The sequence below is a fragment of the Culex pipiens genome, chromosome 3 (genome assembly GCF_016801865.2).
Source record: "Culex pipiens pallens isolate TS chromosome 3, TS_CPP_V2, whole genome shotgun sequence".
Taxonomy (NCBI): Eukaryota; Metazoa; Arthropoda; class Insecta; order Diptera; family Culicidae; genus Culex; species Culex pipiens.
The window spans coordinates 182,325,143-182,349,482 of record NC_068939.1 but is presented as its reverse complement, the minus strand read 5'-3'; the positions used below and the strand labels follow the sequence as shown (position 1 = coordinate 182,349,482).

The 24,340-nt window shown below is 39.2% G+C and overlaps 2 protein-coding genes and 1 long non-coding RNA gene across 13 annotated transcripts in view; 2 read left to right on the top strand and 1 right to left on the bottom strand.

Moving 5' to 3' along the window:
- Positions 1–5,956, top strand: part of LOC120416133 (centrosomin) — a 46,714-nt gene extending 40,758 nt beyond the window's left edge. For 8 of the 9 annotated variants that reach the window (XM_039577800.2, XM_039577805.2, XM_039577803.2 and 5 more), the window contains 4 exons: positions 2,475–2,666; positions 2,740–2,778; positions 3,162–5,184; positions 5,254–5,956. In XM_039577800.2, the coding sequence (XP_039433734.1) occupies positions 2,475–2,666; positions 2,740–2,778; positions 3,162–5,184; positions 5,254–5,549 (2,550 nt within the window). In that variant the 3' untranslated portion in view covers positions 5,550–5,956. The remainder of the gene's footprint in view (positions 1–2,474; positions 2,667–2,739; positions 2,779–3,161; positions 5,185–5,253) is intronic. The other variant, XM_039577806.2, reaches the window with a different exon arrangement.
- Positions 5,957–9,179: 3,223 nt separating this feature from the next.
- On the top strand, positions 9,180–10,139 carry LOC120416184 (uncharacterized). Of its 2 annotated transcripts, none has more exons than XR_005605311.2 (2): positions 9,180–9,707; positions 9,793–10,139. It is a non-coding gene; the product is annotated as an uncharacterized LOC120416184 (long non-coding RNA). The 2 variants fall into 2 exon arrangements; XR_005605310.2 differs by having other exon boundaries at positions 9,407–9,707.
- A 4,123-nt stretch (positions 10,140–14,262) lies between these two features.
- Positions 14,263–22,865, bottom strand: LOC120416170 (ubiquitin-associated domain-containing protein 1). 2 transcript variants are annotated; one of them, XM_039577855.2, is made up of 7 exons: positions 22,049–22,865; positions 16,086–16,438; positions 15,729–15,889; positions 15,463–15,668; positions 14,872–15,352; positions 14,672–14,810; positions 14,263–14,614 (listed from the first exon to the last, which is right to left on the bottom strand). In XM_039577855.2, exons 1-7 carry the CDS (start codon positions 22,375–22,377, stop codon positions 14,454–14,456), a joined length of 1,830 nt encoding a protein of 609 aa, XP_039433789.1. In that variant the 5' UTR covers positions 22,378–22,865; the 3' UTR covers positions 14,263–14,453. The 2 variants fall into 2 exon arrangements, with proteins under 2 accessions (XP_039433789.1, XP_039433790.1); XM_039577856.2 differs by lacking the exon at positions 22,049–22,865 and adding an exon at positions 21,875–22,028.
- Between the last annotated feature and the right edge of the window lie 1,475 nt (positions 22,866–24,340).

The following is a 24,340-nucleotide window of genomic DNA, read 5'->3' as shown; positions in this document are numbered from 1 at the left end:
AAACAAGTGCTGAAAAGTTCAACTTTTCAGCACTCATTTCAGTGCTGAAAAGTAGAACTTTTCAGCATTTATTTTGAAAAGTGTTGCTATTCGATTCTGTTATTTTTGGTAGGAAAAAGTAGGCCGTTTCATTTCTTCAGAAGGCCAGGAAAAGTTGACAGTTTCACAGCGGAATTGCAAAAATATATTTTTTTTAATTTCTTAAAATCGAAGAATGCTAAAAAAATATGAAACATAAAAAAAGTTAAATCTTTTGATTCTCAAAATTCTCCAATTACTTGAATTTTTTTTAATTCTTAAGATTCTTTAAATTTCGTCATCAGGGGGTGATATTGGGCATACAAATTTCAGCATTTTTGTATGACCCAATCTTACCCCTCGACCCAATGTCACCCCTGAACCTGATGACGGTTCTTTAAATTCTTTGAATTCTTTAAATTCTTTAAAAAAAATCCTTAAATTCTTAAAAATTCTTTAACCTTTTATATTTTTTAAAAAAATTGAAATTTTCAAAAATTCTTCAAATTCTTCAAATGCTATAAATTCTTTAAATTTTTCAATTCTTCTTTGACCTTTGATTTTTTTTTATTCCGGTTTTAATTTTTTTTTGTTATTCTTAATTAAGAATTAATTTTTGTTTCAATATTTAAAAAATATTGCAGGCCAAGTGCGAATGATGCTGATGATACCTCTTCAGTTGACGCTCAGGCGAGGAACATCCTGGAAGGAGCGTCACTGACTACGTCCGTAGTCCTGTTAGATCTAATTGATCAAGACAGTATAGCTCTGGTTCCTTGCAAGTGTCCTATTTTCTTACCTCCACGTTGGCTTGGTTTTCATGATGACCTAGCTGGTGGCCTGTGGAAACGGATCGTAAACCTTTGACCAAAGTCAAAGTCGAGACGGCTAAAAGAAAGGGGCGCGACAATGTGGGAAAGGGAAGTAATTTGTGATTGTAGACGGTATTGTTTTGATTCACAGTATGTTGAGTCAACTGCTGTGGATGTACCTGAAACATCGCACAACGGGGTTTCTCTTCTCTTCATTCTCAGCTACCACCTATCTTCTGTTTATTTTGTTTCACTGATTTTCTAACGCGGCTTCTGTTTACTATCCTCCATTTGATTTCGATTTTACTCATTTGATTCTCTTATTTCTCAACGCTTTTTCACTCTATTTTATCAATTGATGCTGCTGTAACATACTTTCTGCTTTCCCTTAATTTGGCAGCGATGTCAATTTTGTTATCATCTGCCTTTTCTTTATTTATCTATTTGAATAATTTTTCATTTGCCCTATAAATTGCCCTCAATACAATCTAAGCTTGTTTGTTACCTCTATTTATTAATTATTGTTAATTTATTTATCTACTTCATAAATTACTATCTTTCTTTTACTATTGATTCTTCAAATAGTATATTTCTTTCACTGTCCATTGTTTTCAATCTTCACCCTTTTCTTCAAACAAATGAGGTTCGAGCCCTTACTCAATTTTTGGAGTGATCAAAGAATTAACACAAATATTACTATTGTACTTTTGAAAAACTTTTATAAAATGCTTAGGACCAAAGTTGTAACAAAACACCGCGACAAAAGAAATAGCAACATAAAAACACGACTCAACACTAGGAAAGATTTCAGGAGAAAACAAAACACAGTAAAATAACAACTAGTTTTTGAATTCAAACTAAAAATAAAACAGTTTTTGCTTTAATGAAAGTTGATAGGCACACTATAAATGGTTAGGCGCTTATACTTACATCAAACCCTACGTAATGTACCACCCCCGGCCGAGTTAAAATGCGTAACCGGAAAAGAAGGTGTGCATGCCTGGCACGAACACTCAAAGCGTGTTCTAGCGTGCTGCTCGTACTGACTCAGAGCAAGGGTGAGATGTAGGTGTAAGGGCAGTGCGTGTTCGTCGGGAACCTAGTGCATAAGATCGGTCAAGGCCCGTTCTTACACTGAAAATTGCGAATTGCGAATATTTAAAAAATATTAATAAACAAAATCTAAAAAATCATAGACTTGACAAATTGTATAAAAGTTCTTAGAATGAATAAATTATAAAAAGTTCTAAAACACAAAATAAACAAAAAAAAACTAGCAAAAATAAAAAAAATCTTTTTTTTTGTTTTAGGGTAGTTTACTAATTTACTGTTTTATTTCATTTTTTAATTTCTGAAATTCTCAAACCATAAAAGTCTATCAATTGTTCTAAATTTTTCATACTTTTTTGTTGAGTTCATCTGTTTATTTTTTTATTTTTTTTTTATTTTCATATTTATTAAAGGCATTTCTAAGCTCTAAAAAATGTCTTAACATATTAAAATTCTACGATTCTAAATTCCGACAACCTTAAAATTTAAAAATTCTAAAATTCTGAATAGATTTGTTCCAATTTTTTCTCCTCCCGGGTGTGGAGATGCTCTAAACCGAATACGCAAACTAATTTCTGCTTAATTTCTCCACAGATCATGCGCCTCAAGAAGGACCTGTTCGCGGCCAAGTCGGACCTGGCGGACAAGCTGTGCCAGCTAGACGACACCGAGGTGAAGCTGCGCGAGAAAACAGTCGAGCACGTGCAGGCCTGCAAGGTGGTGGAAAAGCTGTGCAAGACGATCCCCGAGCTGGAGAAGGAGATCTCCCGGTTGAAGCGGAATTCGGTGAGTATTTTGGATTTGTGTGATTTTGCGGTGTGAATTTTAAGTTTGTTGTTTTTGATATTTTTTTTCGTAGAATCCCGACCCTAATCCCAAAGAAGCCGTTGCAAAAAAGGTAGAATAATTAGTCATTTTTGGAATCATTTCTCGACACGTTTTGTTGTAGGTCCTCCCAAAGCCATCAAAATCAACGCTAAGTTTGTTCGGTCGTCGCTAGATCGAGTCTCATTTGCCTGACCTCCTCCTCCTCCTTGCATGAATGCTCTACACCTGTTGTTGTTATTTTTACATGTTTAAGTTATCATTGTTCGAGCAGTTCAAATCTAGATTTAAGTTACAGTGAGTACAAAAGTCGGTTCTGTTTTCGGTGAAGGTTCCTGTTTGTTGCGAAAAGTTGCTCACATTCACCGCATTTCAACCTGTTTGCACTCAACGATAACATTTGAATGTCTCGAAGACTAGTTTAGTTCGAAAAGTAATTATGTTTCTTTCCCACAGATCGTCTCCGACCCGGGAAATCCCGCCAAGAACGCCCCCATCGTCGACGAGAACCAGCAGCCGGTGACGCAGGACGAGTACGATGCCGTTGTCCAGCGACTGCGCGCCCTCCAGAAGAAGAACGAGAGTCTGATCGCGAAGTTGACGGGCGGTTCGACGGATCGCAACGAGAACATCATCATCAAGCAGCTCAACGAGGAGTTGATCCAGGCCCGGGACGAAACGGACAAAGCGCAGCGGTGGCGCAAGGACTGCATGGACCTGTGTGCGATCTCAACGGCGCGGCTGGAGGAACTGGCCGGCTTCCTGGACTCGCTGCTGCGGAACAAGGAGTTTAGCGGATCGCTTCCGGTTGACCGGAGGAAGGCGATGCGGAAGGCCGTCGATCGGAGCTTGGATCTGTCGCGCAGCCTGAACATGTCCATCTCGGTGACGGGCTTCTCGCTGCCGGAGAGCAGTCTGGCGCATTTGAGTTGCTTGAGTGGGTATTTGGACGCTGGGGAGGATAGCTTGCTGGAGGCCAACAAGGAGAACCGCGCCGACGAGAGCGTTGGCAGTGTGGCCAAGGTGATTGAGACGCTCAAGGCGGAGAATCGTGAACTGAGGGGGCAACTCGCTGGGCACAACAAGAAGGACGTCCGGAGGAAGATCATCCCGGCTCTTGCAGAGCCGCTTTCCGACTCGGAAGCTTGGTCGGAGCCGGATCGCGATGTCTCGCAGGCGCGGATTGGCCTCGAGGAGCGAACCTCGTTGCCCAACTCGGCCAGCAAGGTCAAAAGCGTCGTGACTCGTGGTGGCGTCCTGCAGGAGTTGAGCTCCACGTCCGAGAACGAGAACGTTGGCTATCTCAAGAAGCACACGGCCGAGTTGAAGCAGCTCCAGGAAACGGTCGGAACGCTGACCGGTGCGCTGCAGGAAAAGGACAGCAAAATACTGGACGTGCAGAGTCGGTTGGTCGACCTGGACAACAAGTTGCAGGAGGAACGCATGAAGGCGTCCCGGATGCAGGCCGAGCTGGAGAACACCCGCCAGGTCAACCAGCGGCTGGAGAAGGAGAACGGCGTCCAGCAGGATCGCAGCAAGACCAACGAGAAGCGTCTGGAAGAGCTGACCCGGGAGATTCAACAAAAGGACGAAGTCCTCGAAAAACTCAGGAAAGAGCGCGAGCAGGCTTTCGTCGACCTGCGGGTGGCCGTCATGAAGCTCGACAACCTCCGAACGGAGCACCAAGAAGTGCAGCAAAAGCACAAAGACCAGATCGAGACTCTGCTGGCGCAGGAACGCCAACGGCTGGAGGACCTCCGTCGCGACCTATCCGAGTCGTTCAACAGTCAACTTAAGGCCAAACAAGCCTCCTTCGAAGCTAGCCTCTCCGAGTCCTACATCTCCAAGAACATCCACCAGGAGAAGCTGCAGGAACTGCAGGAGGTGATGTTCCGGCTGGACGACACCGAAATGCAGCTGCTCGGCATGAGCGAAGATCAAGCGCGACTCAAGAAGCAACTCCAAGACGCGGAATCCGCCGTCCAATCCATGCGCAAAACGCTCGACGAAACCACCCTGCAAGCGTCCAAGGCGGCCATCGAACGCACCAAGGCACTCAACGAGAAGCGTCAACTCGAGGACGAACTCAAGCACTGTCAGGACGACCTGCGTGCCACCAAAGAGGAAAAGAACGCCCTCAACGCCAAGCTGCAGGAAATCCAAGGCCAACTCCAGCTCGCCACCCAGCAGCGAACTCCACCCAAGCGACTCAACAGCTCTTCCGGCGCGGAAGGCTCCATCGCGTCCGGCTACACCTCCGAGGAACTCCTCCTCGTCGCAGGCCGCCCCGCCAAACCCGAACGCACCTCCCGCCCCGAAAACTCCTCCCCCGATCTCGGCATCGAAAGCGACGCCGGCCGTCACTCCCACACCGAAAGCCAAGCACCGCCCCCCGCACCCAGCCCCGCCCGTCCCCTGCTCAAAACGCTCGAGCTGACCCGTTCGATGAGCAACCTGCTCATGGAACCAAAGGAGGAAGGTAAGCACGCCGCAGTCGCCCTCAGCTTCGTGAGAAGCTCAATTCTCATACTAATCTCTCACTTTTCAGCCATTCAAGAGCTCAACCCGACGTCAGCGACGACGACGACGACGCCCCCGCACGACTGCGCCAAGATCGAAGCGGACTACGCCGAGCTGAAGCGCCGCTACAAGCAAACACGGCGCCACCTGGAGCTCGCGTACGACAGCATCAAGTCGGCGAACCGGCGCAAGGAGCGCCTCGAGCAGGACATTAAGCAGCAGATCCAGAAGACGAACGTGGTGCTCAAGACGGTGCGCACCAACATGACCAACGAGCTGGAGAAGAGCCCGTCCGGCGGGGAGGTGCGCAAGAGCGTTCCCTAAGCAAGTCGTGTGTTTATCATTCCTTATTAAAAAAAACAGTCAATTCGGTGAGGAGCGCCCCCAAGAAGTAACCAGTGTGTGAGAATGAGTCGTTTGAAGAGTGCGCGGAAGATTGTATAAAACAAAACCTGTAACATTTAAGAGTAGCATGAGTGAAACAAAAGAGTGAGACAGAGTGCGAGTTTAGAAGAAGAAAAGGCGATTTTAAATAGCATTAGACAACTTGTCAGCATCTGCTGATTTGATCTGTTCGTTTTTTATCTAGTGAGCAACTGACTGAACAATTCTTCGTTTTTTTTATTTTGTATAAAGCGCACAAACTCACGCACACTAACTTATTTTTTAAGCCATTCTTTGTCGATATTAACCGAAACTGTTCTGAATAAAACAACGTTTTTGAAAAAAAATATATTGGTCTTTTAAATCATATAATCACATAAACGCAGTTATAGTTAAAAAAAATTACACGTATGAAAATTTACAAACTAACAAATTACTAGAAATTCTCAAAGCTGTAAAACATCTTCATGATCTTTTTAATTTTCTAAGACTCTCATTTGCTTAAAATTCCAAATATTTTATAAGGCTGGTACAAATATTTTTAAAAGTTTTTGTCACCCCCCCCTTCAAAATTGGCCCGAAAAATCAGGGGGCAAAAAAAAATATTTTTACAATAAACTTCAAAATTTCAATGAAAATTCAAGTGCAACCAACTGAAATCAAATTAAAATACATTCTCCTGCGTTTAAAATCATTTTTAGCATGTTTGGGTTTCTTAAAAAATCTTAAGATTTTTTGAAAATTTTCGATGCAAAATCTTTTTTTTTCGATACAATTTTTGTTTTTGTCAGATCATAGATTTTTTGAAAACTAATGATTGCAAAACAACTGAACTAGTGTAAAATGCATTTTAAAACACTTTTTTCATTTAAATGTGAAGACTATGGCTTGTTATTTAAATTATTATATTTTTTTATTTTTTTGCCCCCCCCCCCTTGACCTCGGCCAGGGCCGAGGGACAAAAACTTTTTTAAATATTTGCATCGGCCTAAAAACTTAATATTTAAAAAAAAACAAAACAAAAATTGACCTTTGGATTGTTAGTCCAACTGCCTACCAGCGACTCCACCGAGGCAAGTCCAAGGGAGACGACTCCTGCACCTGGATTGAGCTAACGACCTAACCTTCTAGGTTAGACCGGGGCCAACATTTACTTCCCCGTCCGACGGAAGGCGTGATCAGATAAATCTCGTCTTGAAAAATGCCACCGGGACCGTCTGGGATCGAACCCAAGCAGACTGGTTTGCATATTCCAAAAAAAATGGGCAAACATTTTTCTTCAATTCTCAAAATTTAAAAAAATGCTTTTCGGTAAGTTTCAAAATGTTCAAACAATTTACAAATTAAAGAAAAAAAAACTAAAAATTCAGAAAATTTATAAAATCATTAGATTCTAACGCAAAAATTTCTATATTTAAAAAGAATTAAAATTGGGCTATCAGAAGCAGTAGCGTGCCCAGCTTCCCGAGGAAGGTGTGGCAATTATATGGACGTTTAGAAAATTTCGTCGTTTATGGACGCCCCCTGACTAAAATTAGAACAAATTTCTGAGGATGGTGGGGCAGTTGCCCCATGTTGTCCCACCCTGTGCACGCTAGTGATCAGAAGTTACCAAAATGACAGCTAAAAAATTAAATAGATTTAAAATTATTTAAAATTAAAACCAAAGAATAAGTCTAAAGAAATCCTAAATTTACAAATTTGTCCAATTGTATTTCAAGTTTTTTACTACAGGTCGAAGAAAGACAAAACACCTCAGGTTTTTTTTTCTTTATAAAAATTTATCAATATTTTGCGTATTTTTTTAGCATATCCGTGATAGTGTATAAAGGAATTTGTCAATATTTATATTCTAAGGAAATTATAAATTATTAAAATTTATCAGTTTTTGAGATTCCAATTTCTGAAAATTCTACATGATCCAAAAACATTATAATTACTACAACTTCTTAAACATGACAAAATCCCAAAAAAAGGAATCTTTTAATTCCAAAACTTAAAAAAATCCTGGTATTTTTTACAAGACTCTCGTGTTTTCGAAATTTCTAATATTTTTCAGAAACTAATATACTGCCCCTGATCGTAAAAATGTCCCATATGCATTTCCATCACTTTTGAGTTTTTGATGTAGTTAGCCTACAAAATCCATTGTAGAGCATACAAATTGATGTGTAGAGCCTACAAAATCCAATACTTTGATCTAGAAATCAGGAGAAAATCCAGTTTTTTTCATGAAAACTTTCCACGTAGCCTTATGTGTGGGCAAATTTGTTTTGCGTTTTTCTCAGCTTGCTGTCTTTGCATAAAGGACATTTATGCGAACATGGGCAGTATAATTCTTAAAAAGCTAAACATTATACTTAAGTCTAAAAAGCCTCAAAAACTAAAAACTGTGTTTAAAAACATGTCCATTTTTTAATTTCCCAAAATAAAAAAAAGCAAAATTCTAAAATTCTGGAAATGATGAATTTTCTGAATTTTATAAGTCTTAACAAAACAAAACCAGAAGTTCTGAAAATTCGCAAAAAATCAAGATTCAAAAATAGAGGTAAACATTCCTAAAATTTTAAAAATATAAATAAGATTGTTTTTAATTCCAAAAGCTTAAAAAATATAGATTTTTTATGTATTTATAAAATTATATAATTCGTAAAATTCAATATATTAAAAGACTAAAGATTGTCAAAGAATATTTACGGAAATAATTTTTGTTTTTTAAATAAATCAAAAATAGAAATTTAAAGAAAACCATAATTTCTAAAATTTACCCAATAAAAACTAATAAAAACTCCAAAAACTCGAAATTTTATTCAAAAGAATTGGTTTACAAGTTTTCATTCATCCAAAAGTTCTTGAATTATAAAAGTTCTCTAAAAATTCTGAAAAAGTCAAAAAAATATTTTCTAAAAAAAATTGATTTGAGGCCCCAGAATTCAGAGTGGTTAAAAATAAATAAATAAGCTTTTAAATTGTTGGCATTTTATGTCCCCTAAAACATATCAAAAAATAAAACAAAAATAGTGTTTTTTTTTTTCAAATCAAGTTTTAGTGACAAAAAGTTAAATTAAAAATCATTTTTTTTTACCGTGTATCATTTTTTTCAGTGTAGTCCTTATCCATAACTACAACTTTGCCCAAGACACCAAATCGATCAAAAAATTTCTTCAAAAGATACAGATTTTTGAATTTTCACATATAATTTTTGTATGGAAATTTATATGGACAAACTAAGAATGCAAAATGGCTTCTTTGGGCATACCGAAGGCACAAAAAAGTTTCAGCCGGATTAAAATATACAAAAAAATCGAATGACCGAAATCTGAGAGAATTGCTCTAATATGGGGTCTCAGAACTTGAATTTAATGTTAAAAATAAGAAAATACGGAGAAAAAATGTTTTGTTCGTGATTCGATTATCCGAAGTCACACAGAGTTATCCAAGCCCATGTCCAAGCCCGATATCCCGCTCACTAGCTTACCATTTGTTTTTGCTGGCGATTACAAATTTTATTTTTTAATCGAGTCTGGACTGTATACCGAATCGATCAGAAAATTCCTTTATCTTCATGGTACAAATTTCCGGATACTTGAATGGAGAAATCAATGATGCAAAATGGCGAAATTTAAAATTTGAACAAATGTCAAATACAATTTTTAAACTGTATATCACATCGATCTATGAAACTTTTTTTTTTTGCAAAACTACTTAGGCTCTTATCACAATCATGACAGTTACCACAAAATAGTGGTTTTACTAACCACAGAAATTTAAATCGACGATTATAAAAGTTCGCTTCTCAACCCAGCTAGCAATCAGTTCATCACTCACGTCACCAATGGACGCTACACTGCGCGACCTGGCCCTACAGGTGATCCCCGTGCTGGACGGAACCGCCGGCTCCAAGGAGCTTTTCCTGTTCACTAGCAAGTACTTTGCCAACCAGCTCGTGGGCGCCTCGAACGCCGCCCAGGAAGAACTGGGCCTCATCATGGCTTCTAGACTTCGTGGAACCTACGCCGTGCAGGCCGCCCAGAAAAAGTGCAAAACCCACGACGAGCTCGTATCGAAAGTGGTTCGCTGAGGGTGTATTTGCAATGAGTAATGTATAGTTTGTAGAGTGCGATAACGGGCGCTTATCATTAAACTGTGTGCAAATAACGGCTTTGATTGCGCTCCTCTTCAGAAATCTCTCCACTTCCCAATCCCAAAAATGTTAGTAGTAATGGATCCCTCGTTGAGACTGTTCGCGCTGCAGACGATCCCCGTCCTGGACGACTCGAACGACACCGTCGAGCTGTTCCGCTACATCTGCCAGTACTTTAACCAACGGCTGCGGCTCAGCTCTCCCGAGTGTCGCGAAGAGCTGGCGATTATCGTCATGTCAAAGTTACGCGGAAACCGCGCCCGGAAGGCGGTTCTAATGCAGTGTAAAACCTACGAAGAAATCGAACAAAGTCTGAGTGCGAGTGTGATGGATGCGTACATTTTTAAAACTAAGCAATAAAAATACATTTTTGTTTTGTTACAATATTTTCTGTTGTCAGCATTTATTCCTTTCTCATGAACACTATCACATTGGTATGCGCGTTGAAAATACTTTTTTTGTTTATTGACGACGATTGGTTTTTATTCTGCCTTATATCAGCTCAGCAATGTTTAAAAACTGAAACGCTTTCTACTATACTTAAAAGGTGCGCGCGCGCGAAAAGCATTTTCCTTACACATTAGTTTATCGGTATAATTGGCACTGCGTGTACTTAACGATGCAACAAGTTTGTATTAAATTTCCCTTTTTCTTCTCGTAACCCCGTTCTACCTATATCGTAAAAGCCAGGGTGACCACTCAAAAACCATTGGGACTTGGAAACCATTGCAACTTGGAAAGCTAATTGAGGTTGAGATAATATAAGTGAGATTTGAAAAAAATGCCAAACCGCCTTCACCAAAACCGCCCAACTCCAAGCGAAACTTATTTGGGGAAACCGTGGAGATTTTCCCTTATCCCCTTAAAAAAAATAGAAAATCGACATTTTCTGTCTTCCGAATCTCTTTCCTTGTTCCTGGTGGGCGGTGGAGATGGGTTGGGCCGGCAATGGACGGCTGTCATAGTTATGAGAATCTTAGACAATCATCACATCAAAAGGCTAAATCCAGTCTGCAATCCGCTAGATTTACCATTTCCCAGTGAAGCAAATTTTTGGTCGTTGGCCGTAATTTTTTTCCATGATTTATAATTTTTTGGAAAAACTGGCAGCATTGCCAAATGAATTTTTAATTTGTGCCATAGCTAAAAAAATACATTTTTTTTTATCTGCTAAGACCGTTGCAAATATTTTTATTTTTATCATTAAAATATATTTGTGTTCAGTTTTTTTTTGTCAGAAAACATGCAAAAAAACGTTTTCAAAATATGCAAAAAAACGTTTTCAAAAATATGTTTCGGTACCTGTCAAGTACCAGACAAGTACCGGCAAGCCGAGAGCAAAGTTTTGCATGCGTGTTTTGGTGATTTTTGGATGTCTGCTCTGATTGATGAGAGCAAACATGAACAAAAATTCAGAAATTCAAAAAATCAGAGCTTCAAAAACTAAAAAAAAAACTAAATTTTAAAAATCAGAAATAAAAAAAAAACAAAAAGTTTAAAAAAAATAAAAATTCGAAACTCTAAAAATGAAAAATCCTGAAATGTTTTTCAACCTTTTTCATTTGGTGCACCAGAGCACCACCTAGGCATATGAGCAACTAAATATTCAGGAGCACTTTTTTCTAAATTACAGAAAAACCTTATTTTTATCAAAACAAAAGTTTATAAACGTTTTGACTATTCATAAACAAGACAAAACATTGTTATTAGACCGATAGTTTTATTATTTTCCTCATTTTTCATGAAAATGGTTGTTTGTGGGTTTTGAATGAGCCAATCAAAGAAACCTGAAAATGCAGAGATTTTAGAATTTGTAGTTAATACTTCAGAAATATGGTCTTACAGCAAAGAATTAGTAGTTTATGCAACAAGTTGCAAAAAGAGGATTTTTTCAGCACGAGTCGTACATTTATCCAACGAGGTTCACCGAGTTGGATAAATACGACGAGTGTTGAAAAAATCAAGTTTTGCAACGAGTTCCATACAATATTTTTTGCAATTCCGAAAAACACCCATTGAGTGAAATTTTAAGTAAAATTTTCATGTATTTTTCCAATAAATCGTTTAAATAAAAAAAATGTTGAAAAGTTTTACTTTTCAAAACAAGTGCTGAAAAGTTCAACTTTTCAGCACTCATTTCAGTGCTGAAAAGTAGAACTTTTCAGCATTTATTTTGAAAAGTGTTGCTATTCGATTCTGTTATTTTTGGTAGGAAAAAGTAGGCCGTTTCATTTCTTCAGAAGGACAGGAAAAGTTGACAGTTTCACAGCGGAATTGCAAAAAAGTAGTTTTTGCAATTCCGTCGTGAAACTACTTACTTTTCCTGTCATTCTTGAACGACGAAATAGCCTACTTTTCTGTACCAAAAATAACAGAATCGAATAGCAACACTTTTCAAAATAAATGCTGAAAAGTTCTACTTTTCAGCACTCAAATGGGTGCTGAAAAGTTGAACTTTTCAGCACTTGTTTCGAAAAGTAACACTTTTCAACATTTTTTTGATTTAAAAGATTTATTGACAAAATACATGAAAATTTGACATACAATTTCACTCAGTGTGTGTTTTTTGGAATTGCAAAAAATGTTGTATGGAACTCGTTGCAAAACTTGATTTTTTCAGCACTCTTCGTATTTATCCCACTCGGTGAACCTCGTTGGATAAATGTACGACTCGTGCTGAAAAAATCCTCTTTTTGCAACTTGTTGCATAAACTACTATTTTAACACATTTCGAAGCGTTTTCAAACAAATGAACCAATAGATTTGAAGAAAACGAGATTTTGTGGTTTAAAAAAAAGTTGCTCATCTTCCTGATGGTGCTCTGGTGCACCACTTCAAATTCAACTTTTTTGCACCAATTCGATGATTGTGGGTCAAAGTTATGTATTTCCTGCAATATTGTACCAAAATTTAGCCATTTACTATTTTTACGATAAGCAAACAGCTCTGGGCGTTAGAGGGTTAAAAATTATGGGTTTCAAATTTATTTATCTGTTTAAATTTGTCTTCTAGACTTTGTTTAATTTAGGTTTTTTCGTTCTTATAGACTTATTTTTTTGTTTTCTTAATTTATTGACTTCTAGACTTCTTTTGATTAGGTTATATGAACAAATGTAAACACAAATTAAATGTTCACATTTATAAGACGTTATCAAAAAAAGCATAGATTTTAACTTTTACTTTAAGTTTTCTTTGAGTTTTTAAATTATTTCAAGCTCTAATTTTTTAGGAGTTTTTTTATCATCTTTTTATTTCTTCATGTTTTTTTTATTTTTTGTGATTATTTTAATTGTTTAGTTTTTCAATATTTTGTCACTTTTTTTGAAATTTTATAACTTTTTTTTTAATTTCTTTGAATTTTTTAAATTTTTGCAAATTTAAAAATAAATTGAACCTAAAATTAAAAAAAATGATTGTTTAAAATTTGATTTTTTTATTTGAATTTTTTAAATGTTGTCAGATTTCTTTTATTTTTGTTCTGATTTTTTTTTCCGTGCTTGATTCAATTTTTCCGTACATAGTTCCATTTGATGCGGTATCAAACAGGCTGAATACCGGGTAGCAAAGTGAAATCCCCAAGAACTTAGAGCTAATTTGCTACCGCATCAGGTACCGCGCTGTGTCCTATCCCTCGCCTCGACCAGACCAAAATCCATGATAAAGCTGTCAGACCAAGACTGTCAGGCCAAAGAGCAAAAAGTAAACAATCTTGGTCTTCGACGTAGGTGCACACAAATCAAGAAAAGAAAATTTGAAAAAGAATCTTATGTTTCCAATTCAATGACTGGTTTTGGACAGCAAAATTGAATGTACGCCAGAAAATGATTAAACAGTACGGCGTCCTGTACACCGACATTTAAATAAGCAGTTGAAAGCCTTATTCTACCACATTAAGTTTTGGTCGCGCTTTCTTGAATTTATTTATGCGGATTTGTGTTTCCTCTCGCTCCATCATTCCCTTGTGGTAGGGTTGACGCCGGGTGCAAATTTGATTTGCTTCGAGGTTTGCCACCAGCGCTGGAGATGCACCAAATGAATTTGATGAAAGGACCAACCACCTAAGCGTGGATTAAGTATTTTTTGTCTATCAGAGATAAATTCTCTGCAAAAAATGTTCGAATCATCAATGTTGTTGTCTGATGTTTACTGAACAAAATATTGGAAAATGGTAACTATTGAAAAAAGAAAGAAGAAAATATGTATGGTTTAGTCGATCATTATTTCGGCCCCTTTTCGATTTGAGTGACCACCCTGGAAAGCAAAAACTAGACTGAAAAGCACACAACTTTTCATTCAACAGTCGCGTCGCGACGATCGATTGATTGATCCTGGCTAATCACTAGATAATAAGAGAGCACTACTATTGCTGCTGTTTACGACGATATGGAAGGTCTGAGAAAAGTTCCTACGAAGAGAAGAAGTATACGGATGAGCAAATGCTAAGCAGCGCAAAGAGATTCTCGGCCTAAGAAATCGGAGCGGATATGTGTAGCAAAGAATGCGGAACAATTCTACAATAACTATACAGAAAGTTTTGAATCAACACCGTTTTGATTTAGCTCCTCTTCTGGTGCCGTGCGATTACCACACAACGTCACACTATAAAAGTCTACTCATCTCTTCCTAACTCTGGGGTTTTTCCTTCAATATAATTGATCCGTAATTCCTACTATCTTTTTTTTTGTAGTGTTTAGAGTGTTTTAGTTTCGGTTAAAGCTTTGTGCGTTGTTGAACTGATTGATTGCCACAATGTGTTTCTCCTCGTGGTACGTCCGCAGAATGTGGCCGAGAACCGCTGCCGTGTCGGTATCGCTAAGCCACATCGTCATCGTGGACGAGTTGTCCAGCATCGAGAGAAGTGCTACAAATTTTTGAAATTGTCAACCTTGAATTAAAAGAGAAATCCCTTCAAACTCACCGATAAACATCTTTGGATTGCCTAAGCTAATTTGTACTTGGGATGAGGCGAGTAGAACCTGAAGAATTGGGGAGTCCTGCGGCAGCCCGTCCGCGAGTTCGGTCAAACTTTTGCTCCGATTGCCGAGCAGCCATTCGCACTGGAAGAAAAATGCAACGTTCAATCTCAACTTCTCACAAGCTTAAACCAAGTCACGTTACCGCTGCCGACTGATTGTTCCGCGTGGCAACGAGCGCTTCCCGCACGCTCTTCTCCTCGAAACCCATCTCGACGATCGTGGCCACCATGTCCGGCGCCGGAAACACGTCCCGGTCCGAGTACTGCCGGATGATGTCCAGCAGCGTTTCGACGTTGTCCAGCTTTCGCTGAAACTTGTCCGCTTCGTCTTCTTCCTCCTGCTGAACTGCGGGGGTTGGCGATGTCGACTCGTCTTCGTGCGGACTCGGACTCGCGGGTTGTGAGGTACTTGGAGGTTCTTCGATGTCCGTTTCCGCGACGGCCAGCGGAGGCAGCGGCACGGTACTCGTTGAGGGCACGTCGTCGTTGATGCCGCTGGCGTCCGTTGCTGCAATTCCGGTGCAAATTTGAGGAGCAGCACCACTTCCTTTCGTATCACAGTTGAGCAGCTTCACCGAGCTATCGTGCTGTATCAGCCAGTCCAGGGCCGCGGGGAAGATATTTCTGAAATAAGCGGAGGTTATTTTGGGTTTCTCTGAATTGACACCGCATCAGAAATAGAGCCCTGAAGACAAAGTTCATCGTCAAAAGACAGATTTTTCATCAATACATACTTGGTAATTTCCAACGCCTGATGTATCTTGTCCAGCGAGAATCCCATCTCGAGCAGCGTTTCAATCGATCGCACCTGGTGTTTCCGCCGATTTATGAGCCGCTGGTTGAACAGCACGATCAGCTTCTCCGCACATCGTCCGGAACCTATCACGAACGCGGATGCCCGGGCCAGCGAAATCAGTATGCGCCGGAGATCCTGCTGCAGCTATAACGGAAGAGGGTAGGGTCAATATCTCGATAACTACTCTAATTCTGGTGCACTCACATCAGTCTGGAGCATTCCCACGTTAAAGTTGGCCGTGGCTTGGTTGACCCGGGACAGAGGAACGTGCTTGGTTGCGGCCAGCACCTCGGACGTGCTCGGTCCCTTCAAATTTTCATCCGGCGGAATAAAATCGGTGCGCTTAACCACCAGAAGAAACTCCTCTGCAAGAAGAAGGATAAACCCATCAAACATAATCATGAGAATTACGGTCATTCTAAATGCTAATCGCATTTAGGATCGAAAAAAAAGAACACGAATCACTCATTCATCATCCATACGAGGGGGCACCCTCTAAATGCTAATCCAAAAAAAAACTCTTCAAATTTCCATACACACACACACTCCACCCAGACTCACCATCAACCCGCACCGCCAACTTCTCCAGCGTGTCCCCGTCCTGGACGACCGTCCGATTGCGGGCCCGTATCAGCTTGTACCGGCTTATCAGCTCGTCCACATCGGACGAAAAGTGCGGCAACGAAAACGAACAGCTGGCAAACTGGTCCAGCGCGTACGTCTTCAGCTGGGCCCCGCTGCAATCCGGCGGTACCTCAACGCCGACGATGCCACCCCGAGGGCTGATGATACGCAGCGGCACCACCGTCGTCGTTGAATTCTTGGCGCTGGAAGACGTCGAAGCCACCAGTCCGCAAATGTGACCGCTGCCGCCGGACCGGCACGCGCTTCCGGCACTGGCACTGCTCGTGGGTCTGCAAAATAGAGCGAACAGAAACACGTGCGTGCGCGGAAAAAGTGAAACCAAATTGGATCGATATCATTGGAGCAGCAGCATCGAAGCGGAAGGCAGTTGGTGGTGACGACGACGACGACAACGAAGGATACGGAGGCAGCAACAGCATGAATAACAAACGACACAGCAACTAGCGCGGAGAGGACGAACGGTGTATACTTTTGAAGTTTTATAGATGTTTTTTTCGATTTTATAAAAAACATTTATTTCCAACAATTACATTTACTCTGAATCTGGTTTGATTTGAATTTATATATTTAACTTTTTTCTCTCAATTTCGCTTTTTTCGAGATTTTTTATTTGTTTTGTCAAAAGAAGCAATTTTGCATAACATGTTTTTCCAACAAACCTGCAAACACTTTTGCTGCCCAGTGATACAGAATGGGACATTAAATATTTAAACATATAAAAACCTTTATTTGATCGATTTGGTATCTTCGGTAATGTTGTAGGCAGGGATGCGAAATGATGAAGGCAAAAAGATCAAACGGTTGCTCATCGTTTTAATAAACTATAGTTAATTGTTCAGCTATGTATTAGGCTGGTACAAATTTAATTTATAGTTGTTTGTTGAAGTTTCAGTTATTTTGACAACAGTTTTACTGAAATTTCAGTCAATCATCTGTCAAAATAACGATTGGGTACTAAAACCCTATGTAATTTTTTATGTAAAAAGGTAAAAAACGAGATTGAAAACCATTCCTGTTCACTTTTTTTTATTTTATCGCAAAATAAGCTCTATCGCTGTAATCAATAATATCAACAATCTAAGCTTCATTATAGGACCCCATTATCAATAAACTGAGTAATCCTCGGAGAAATCAGTAAAATTTAAATTGCTGATTTTTTACAGCAATTTTAGTTGAAGAAATTCAGTGAAACTTTTCTCAATTTCAGTTATGTAAATATTTTACTGAAATGGCAATCTAAAATGTTATGTGTATACACACTACTTTAGTGAAATTCAAGTTTCAGTAGATGCGTTGGAACATCCTTTACCATCTGGAGCAAAAATTGTCAAAAGTGGATAATAGCCGTTTTTTTCAATGAAGGGCAGTAGGTTGCTGAACCTTATTTTACTAGGATTTTTTATAATTTCAAAAGGCTGATTTTTTTTTAATTAAACCAAACATTTCAAAGATCTTGAACACCAAGTTTGTCATTTTTAAATGCTTGGCTTTAAGTTGATTTTAAGAAAAGATAAAAGATAAGAAAAGATAATAATGACGATGCAATAGATATTCAATTAGATTTTATAAAAAATCATCATGTTTTAAAAATGTTGCTGGCAAAAGCTAAAAAAAATAATCGAAAAAAATTGTGCTGAATAATTATATAAAGTATAATTTATATATTTTCGAGTTTTTTCTGTCTTTTTGCCTTTCTTACTAAAGAAAGGCATAGGTTTTACTTAAGGCTGGACGTCATTTTGATCTTCGTAAATAAGACGATACAGCATGAATATTAATCGGAAAAATCGCCAAAAAATCACACTGCATTAATTTTCGACGTTCTATCGATTCATCTTGACAGAACTCGTCTATCTCCAACCTTTGAATTTTGAGAAAATAAATTCCGTGGAGATCGAGTAATGTTCGTGTGTGGTAAAATTTTGCCAAATTTTGTGTCGCGTCGTTCTCAGCTCCTTGAATCCGATTTTGATTCTTCTGAATGCAGATGAAAGCTAGTTTGCTGAACCTGGGCGAGTTGCCGCTCAAATTTCGAAATATCCATCTGTTTTCGGATGTGGCCAGACTTTTCAACAAAATACACAGTTTTCAAATGAAAACTATGGTCAAAATTTTTCATTTTCATATCTTTTATTTATCTCAAAAAATGCATTTTTCGAGCTCTACAACCTCACAAATTTTCATCCAGATTCATAATATGGTTCTGGAGTTAGAGCCGTTTGATTAACCTACCATAAGAAAAAATCCCTAAAAAAGGTAATAGCCCACCTGGTGACCTTCACCAACATTTTTCGTTTCTAATTTTATCCGAAATTTCTTCCTACATTCATAGTACAGACCATGAGTGAGCATCTTAAACAAATTTGACATCAATCGGCAATCCCGAACAATTTTTAGAACGATTTACTTTTTGCCTTTCTTACTAAAGAAAGGTATAGGTTTTACTTAATGGCTGGACGTCATTTTCATCTTCGTAAATAAGACGATACAGCATGAATATTAATCGGAAAAATCGCCAAACAATCACACTGCATTGATTTTCGACGCTTCGAATACTGGCGCGAGAATGCTGGCGCATATATGTTTTGGCTCGACTTATACTCGTTTGTAGTAGCTTGTCTACCGATGTTTCCTTCAACAAGTAAGATATCGTAGCTTTTCGGTTTCTTTTGCTCTGTCCGTTTATGCAAAATCTTTTGTGACATAGGACATTCGTCCGGGTACAAACAATTTGTTTCCCGTATGCTCCTAAAATCGCCTTTAAGTAGGCTTCATTTTGTCGTGATTTCGTAAGTTTATTTAACAGAGTTTATTGGATTCCAATTGGAGTTTTCTAAGCTTCTAAGCTTTATATCGTTTTCAATGTTTTCAATGCTCGCGACGCCAATGGTTATCTACTCTGAAAGAAGTTATATTCTTTAGTGAGAGAGGCTCTATCTCACCCCTGGTGGGATTAAATCGGGTTTTATGATATTTTTTATTATATTTATTAGTTTTTGCATTTACTCAAACATGAGAAGTATTTGAAAACTAGATTTTCTTACATCAGTTTTTGTGAATTTTCACAATATTTGAAACATGAGCAGAAGTTAAACATTTTTGTTACAGTTTCCTAAAATCAGCTGTATTTTATATATATATATATATATATATATATATATATATATATATATATATATATATATATATATATATATATATATATATATATATATATATATATATATATATATATATATATATATATATATATATATATATATATAAATTCAAGCTAATTTTCATAATTTCTCAAAATGTGCAGCTTTTAAAATCTTTTGAAATTTAATTTTTGGTTTTTGTTAGGTTTTGGTATTTTTTTCCCGACCCGAAAAAAAAACGAAACTATTGGCACTACGCCCCCCGGGGCATGGCCTTCCTCTAACGTGGGATTTCTGCTCCAGCGCCTCTGACGAGACAGGAGAAACCGGGACCGACGTTTTACTTCACCATCCGATAGAAGCTCAGTGGATAAGGCGGGAATCGAACCCGCGTCTCATAGCATCATCGGGATCGGCAGCCGAAGCCGCTACCCCTGCGCCACGAGACCCACGACCCACCACCTATTAAAAAAATATATTTGTGAGGTTTTGCGTTGTTCCGAGTTTTTAAGAACATTATTCACATTTATTTCTGAGAGTGTTTGTACACTCAAACCCCGATGGTTTGACACCAATTTTTAGTTTGACACCCCTTTCACACGGAGTTCACACAGTGATGTCAACCATCGCGGCGCTCATTTTTGGTTCGCGGCGTTTGTGGTGCTTTTCAGTTACGGAATTCGACAAAATGGTGTTCGAAGCATTTGTAGAACTCATCAACAGCAACATTTCTTCAGAACATTGTAAAGCTGTAAAATTCTTACGCAAAAAGTTACAAAAAGATTTCAGACCTCAGGACCAATGGTTCGCGATGCTTTTGTTTGCCTAACGCATTTTTGGTTGTAACTTTTTTTGTATTCATCAAAAATTAACACTATGTTCAGCAAAGTTGTACGATTTGGTGTGTTCTACAAGTCCTTTATACACAAATTTGTCAAATTCCGTAACTGAAAAGCACTACAAACAAAATGTGCCGCGAACCAAAAATGAGCGTCGCGATGATTGACATCACTGCTGCCAAACGTTTGTTTTGATAGTGTGCATGAGCGCCGTGTAAAAAGTGACAGTTCGTCACTTTTTAGTTTGATTTTGACCAACCAACGGGGTACAAACTAAAAAAGTGTCAAACAAAAAAGTGACCAACCACCGGGGGTTGAGTGTATCTTTTTTGCAAAGTTCTATTACAGTCCAGACTAGATCATCCGAAGCCTCGATTATCAGAAGTTTCGATTATCCAAAGGTTTTTTTCTTTTTCTTGTTTTAAACATCAAATTCGAGTCTTGAGTTAAAAAAAATTAAATCACTTTGGCGTAGTTTAGAGGCCATACTTAAGTTTGACAATCAAAAATTAGGCAACGAAAAAAAACGTGATTCGATTTATCCGAAGCGAAATTTTTCCGAGGCCTTCGGATAATCGAGTCTGGACTGTACTTTGGAAAGAAATCGAGTTTTATATAATGATTGTTGTAAAAGTTAATTGACATCTTGATTTTAACAAATATTTTTCGAGAGGTTTTGCATTCCTGCCTGTGTGGATCAATCGGACCACGCACTGGACTCACAATCCAGAGGTCGCCGGTTCGAATCCCGAGGCGGACGCAAAAATGCTAAGTGTAAATATAGGTATTCGGTGCCCTCTCCCCGTGCCCATACCTTCACACTTAGCAGACCCGGGAGGCGGAGTCTTGTCGCGAAAAGAACGATACACGCCTGTGGATTCGTTGACGAAACCGCAAGGTATAAGAGGGCCACATTATAAGGTGTTACGTCGATTCCGTTGTTTTTTTTTTTTTTTGCATTCCATTAAATTTGAGCAGGTGATTAGGAATCGTTTTTAAAATGCTTCAAGAATATGCAAATTGTTGCCAGTGAAGCAAAAATGTAATCTTGCGAAATATTTACTCTATCTCTGCAAATATTAATGCCAAAATTATGACATTCGTTCAATAAAACTGATCAGTTGGTTACTAAAAGGGAGGAATTAAGTTCTTGAAATTCAGCCGTAAGGGGGAATGGTTAATTAAGGTTGAGAACCACTGCTCTTATGCAGTTTTTCTTTGATTTTATTTTTATTTTCTCCGTGTTTGCTACTGTTCTTGTTTTATGTTTTTTTCTTGTTTACTTTTTTTAATAAAAACAGCATATCTCGCTTAGAATATGTTTGTTTCTGATAATATGAGGCTTCTACATTATTTCGGAGCAACGTTCGTTTTCTTGCTTTAGTTTGGTGTTTGGTCAACTCAAAAACAAAAGCAGTGTCGAAAAATACAACTTTTCGATACAAGTGTTGAAAAGTTGCGGAAATGCAACATTTGAGATGCGAAAACTTTTCACTAAGTCGTCAAGTTCCGCAGAGTCAAGCAAAATACCTTAGCAAACCACAAAACGAGGATAAAAAAATCTTCCCTTTGTGACACCGGCACGGTTTTGGGGTGGGCACTCCGGTGCTAGGGCGCGGGGGCCTGATTAAACTTTTATCTCGTCGGATGGTTTGCCCATAATGTGTGGCGGCGCTCCACTTTGGGAGGCAATAAAATTAAAGGATAAAAGGGTGACCTCTCTCACCTCGCCGTTATCACCCCATCTCCTGCTGCCGTTTCGGCTGAGTTCGAGGGCCGTAGTCCCCGTCGCCGCCACCTCCTCCACCAGGGATTGCAAAACAATCTGCGAATTCGCCTCATCACTAATGAACGACGCAAGCAAGCAAAACAACATTACCAAGGAAACACTTTGACATACCGTGATCGATACCCGGATGTCGTGGCCTGCTGCTGCTGCGAATGATGATGATGGTGGTGATGGTTGTGGTGTCGTTGATGTTTCGTCGAAAAGCGGAAGTTTCGCGGCGAGTTTCCCCGGAAGCTGCTCGAGCTGGGTGACGGTGCCGACGAGGAGGCCGCCGTTGCAACGGACGAGGTGCTGCCACTGTGGGAAGACGACGGTTCGCCACCGCCACCATCTGTCACGGTCGAGGCCGACCCACCGGATGCGGCAGAATCGCGCTGCTTCCGGTTCTGCTGCCAGCGCGCCTTCCGCTCGGCAATCTTTTCCCGCATCCAAGGGATCATCTCTCGTTCGGCACTGCTGCTGCTGCTGACTCACTGTGGCCAAACTATTCTACACACCTTTGTGAACCTACTACTAAGTTGCTGCTGCTGCTGCTCCGACGACGACGTCGAATCAGGTCATATGCAAATGTGTTTTTCCTTCAGCAGCGACGGCGACAGCACCACCAGCGTTGGCCACGATTGTCCTGGAGGAAGAAGGACCCACTGCTGCACGCCATCATCGCAGGTCGTCGTCGATAAATTTTCCCTTCCTTGGTGGACGAACAACTTTGCACGATAACACACCGAAAACACACTAATTCGCGTTTCCTTTTTCCACCCAAAAAAAGGACGACGAGGCGGAAAAGAAGGAGGACCACCATCCACACAAATCAAGGCAAAAGGGACGAAAAACTCATTCACTCTTGACTTCTGGCTGCTGCCCCGTCAAGATTTATTCGAGTATGTGTGTGTGCAACATAAACAAAGCTGTCATCCAAGTAGTCGTCGTTCGCACTTTAGGTGAGAGCAAGGACGAAAAGGGGTGGTTGGGTGGGACGCGTTCAAAACAGAATTTGCGTTGGGAGGTGAGCAGAGTGTTGGGTGGGCGATGCTGTTGGGGGGGGTGTGGTTTGCATGAAATGTTGCAAGCAAGTGGTGTTTGTTCAAAGGGATTGTTTTACCTTAAAGAAACGTGTTCTTTATTTATTGAATCATTTTTTTTTTTTTTTTTTTTTTTTGACACCGTTTTAGGCAAAACTAAGTTTTTTAAACATTTCTAGATTTTTTTTGAACAGGTGCTATAAACAGCTTATAGGAGACCCCTAAAAAAACTTTAGATTTCTGCTTGCCAAAAACGAAAAAACAAAGTTACAGCAGTTTCAATTGGTAAAAAAGAGTGGAAAAGTTTTGAGAGATAAGAGAATCAAATGTTAGTAAAATTGACTCATCATACTGCGAATCAAAACAATACCGTCTACAATCACAAATTACTTCCCTGTCCCACATTGGCGCGCCCCTTTCTTTTAGCCGTCTCGATTCAGACCCGCGGCGGTCAAAGGTTTACGAGCCGTTTCCACAGGCCACCAGCAAGGTCACACTTTGTCATCATGATGACGAAACCAACGATTCAAAAAATCTAAACTGTAAAAGTTCTGTTAAGAAATAAAAAAATAGAAATTGATAAAAAATCAGTTTGAAAAATTACAGAGTTTAAAAATTGTTTATGCAAAATATACAAAAAAAATCGTAAATTTAAAAATGCAAGAGTCAAAAATAAAAAAAAATGAAAATTACAAATTTGAAAAGTAAGAACATCAAACAATTAAATATTTAATAGAGCTGAAATTGTTTTTAATAAAGAAATTATAATTCCAAAAATGTTTTTGGCCTAGAATTTAACAATTAAAAATATTATAATCTAAGAATTTAAAATTTTCAGAATTTTGAAATTTTAGTATTTTTGTTGACCAGCTGGGGAAAAACGCCCAGCAGCACAAAGCGCGTGTCAAGTGCGCCAATTGTAGTGGAAACCACACGGCGAATTTCCGTGGCTGTGCCGCGCGGAAAAAGTACCTCCAGGAGTAGGACAAGAAGAAAAAAGCGCCAGCGTCCTGCCAACCTCCGAAGACTTCGAGCTCGACCGCTGCAGCAGCTGACGGAGGAGCGGTTCCATCGACCAACCCAGCGTTCCCTTCACGCGCTTTCGTGCCTGCCGAAACAAGGCAGAACAATTCCAAGCTCTCAGTGAGCTGATGATAAAGTACATCTACAACGGATAAGCTGCCTTGTGCATCGAATTTGTTCGACGTCAATAGACAAAACATACCTATCAATAGTAACAGACGTGCAATCTACTGAAAACTATTATATTTTTTCCTGCGTTGACAAAATTTGTTGGTTTGTTTTTTTTTTTTTGGTTCAAATAGAAAAGACACAGAAGAACAAAAAAGTGCGTTGTTTTCCATATTCAAAACTTGGAAGT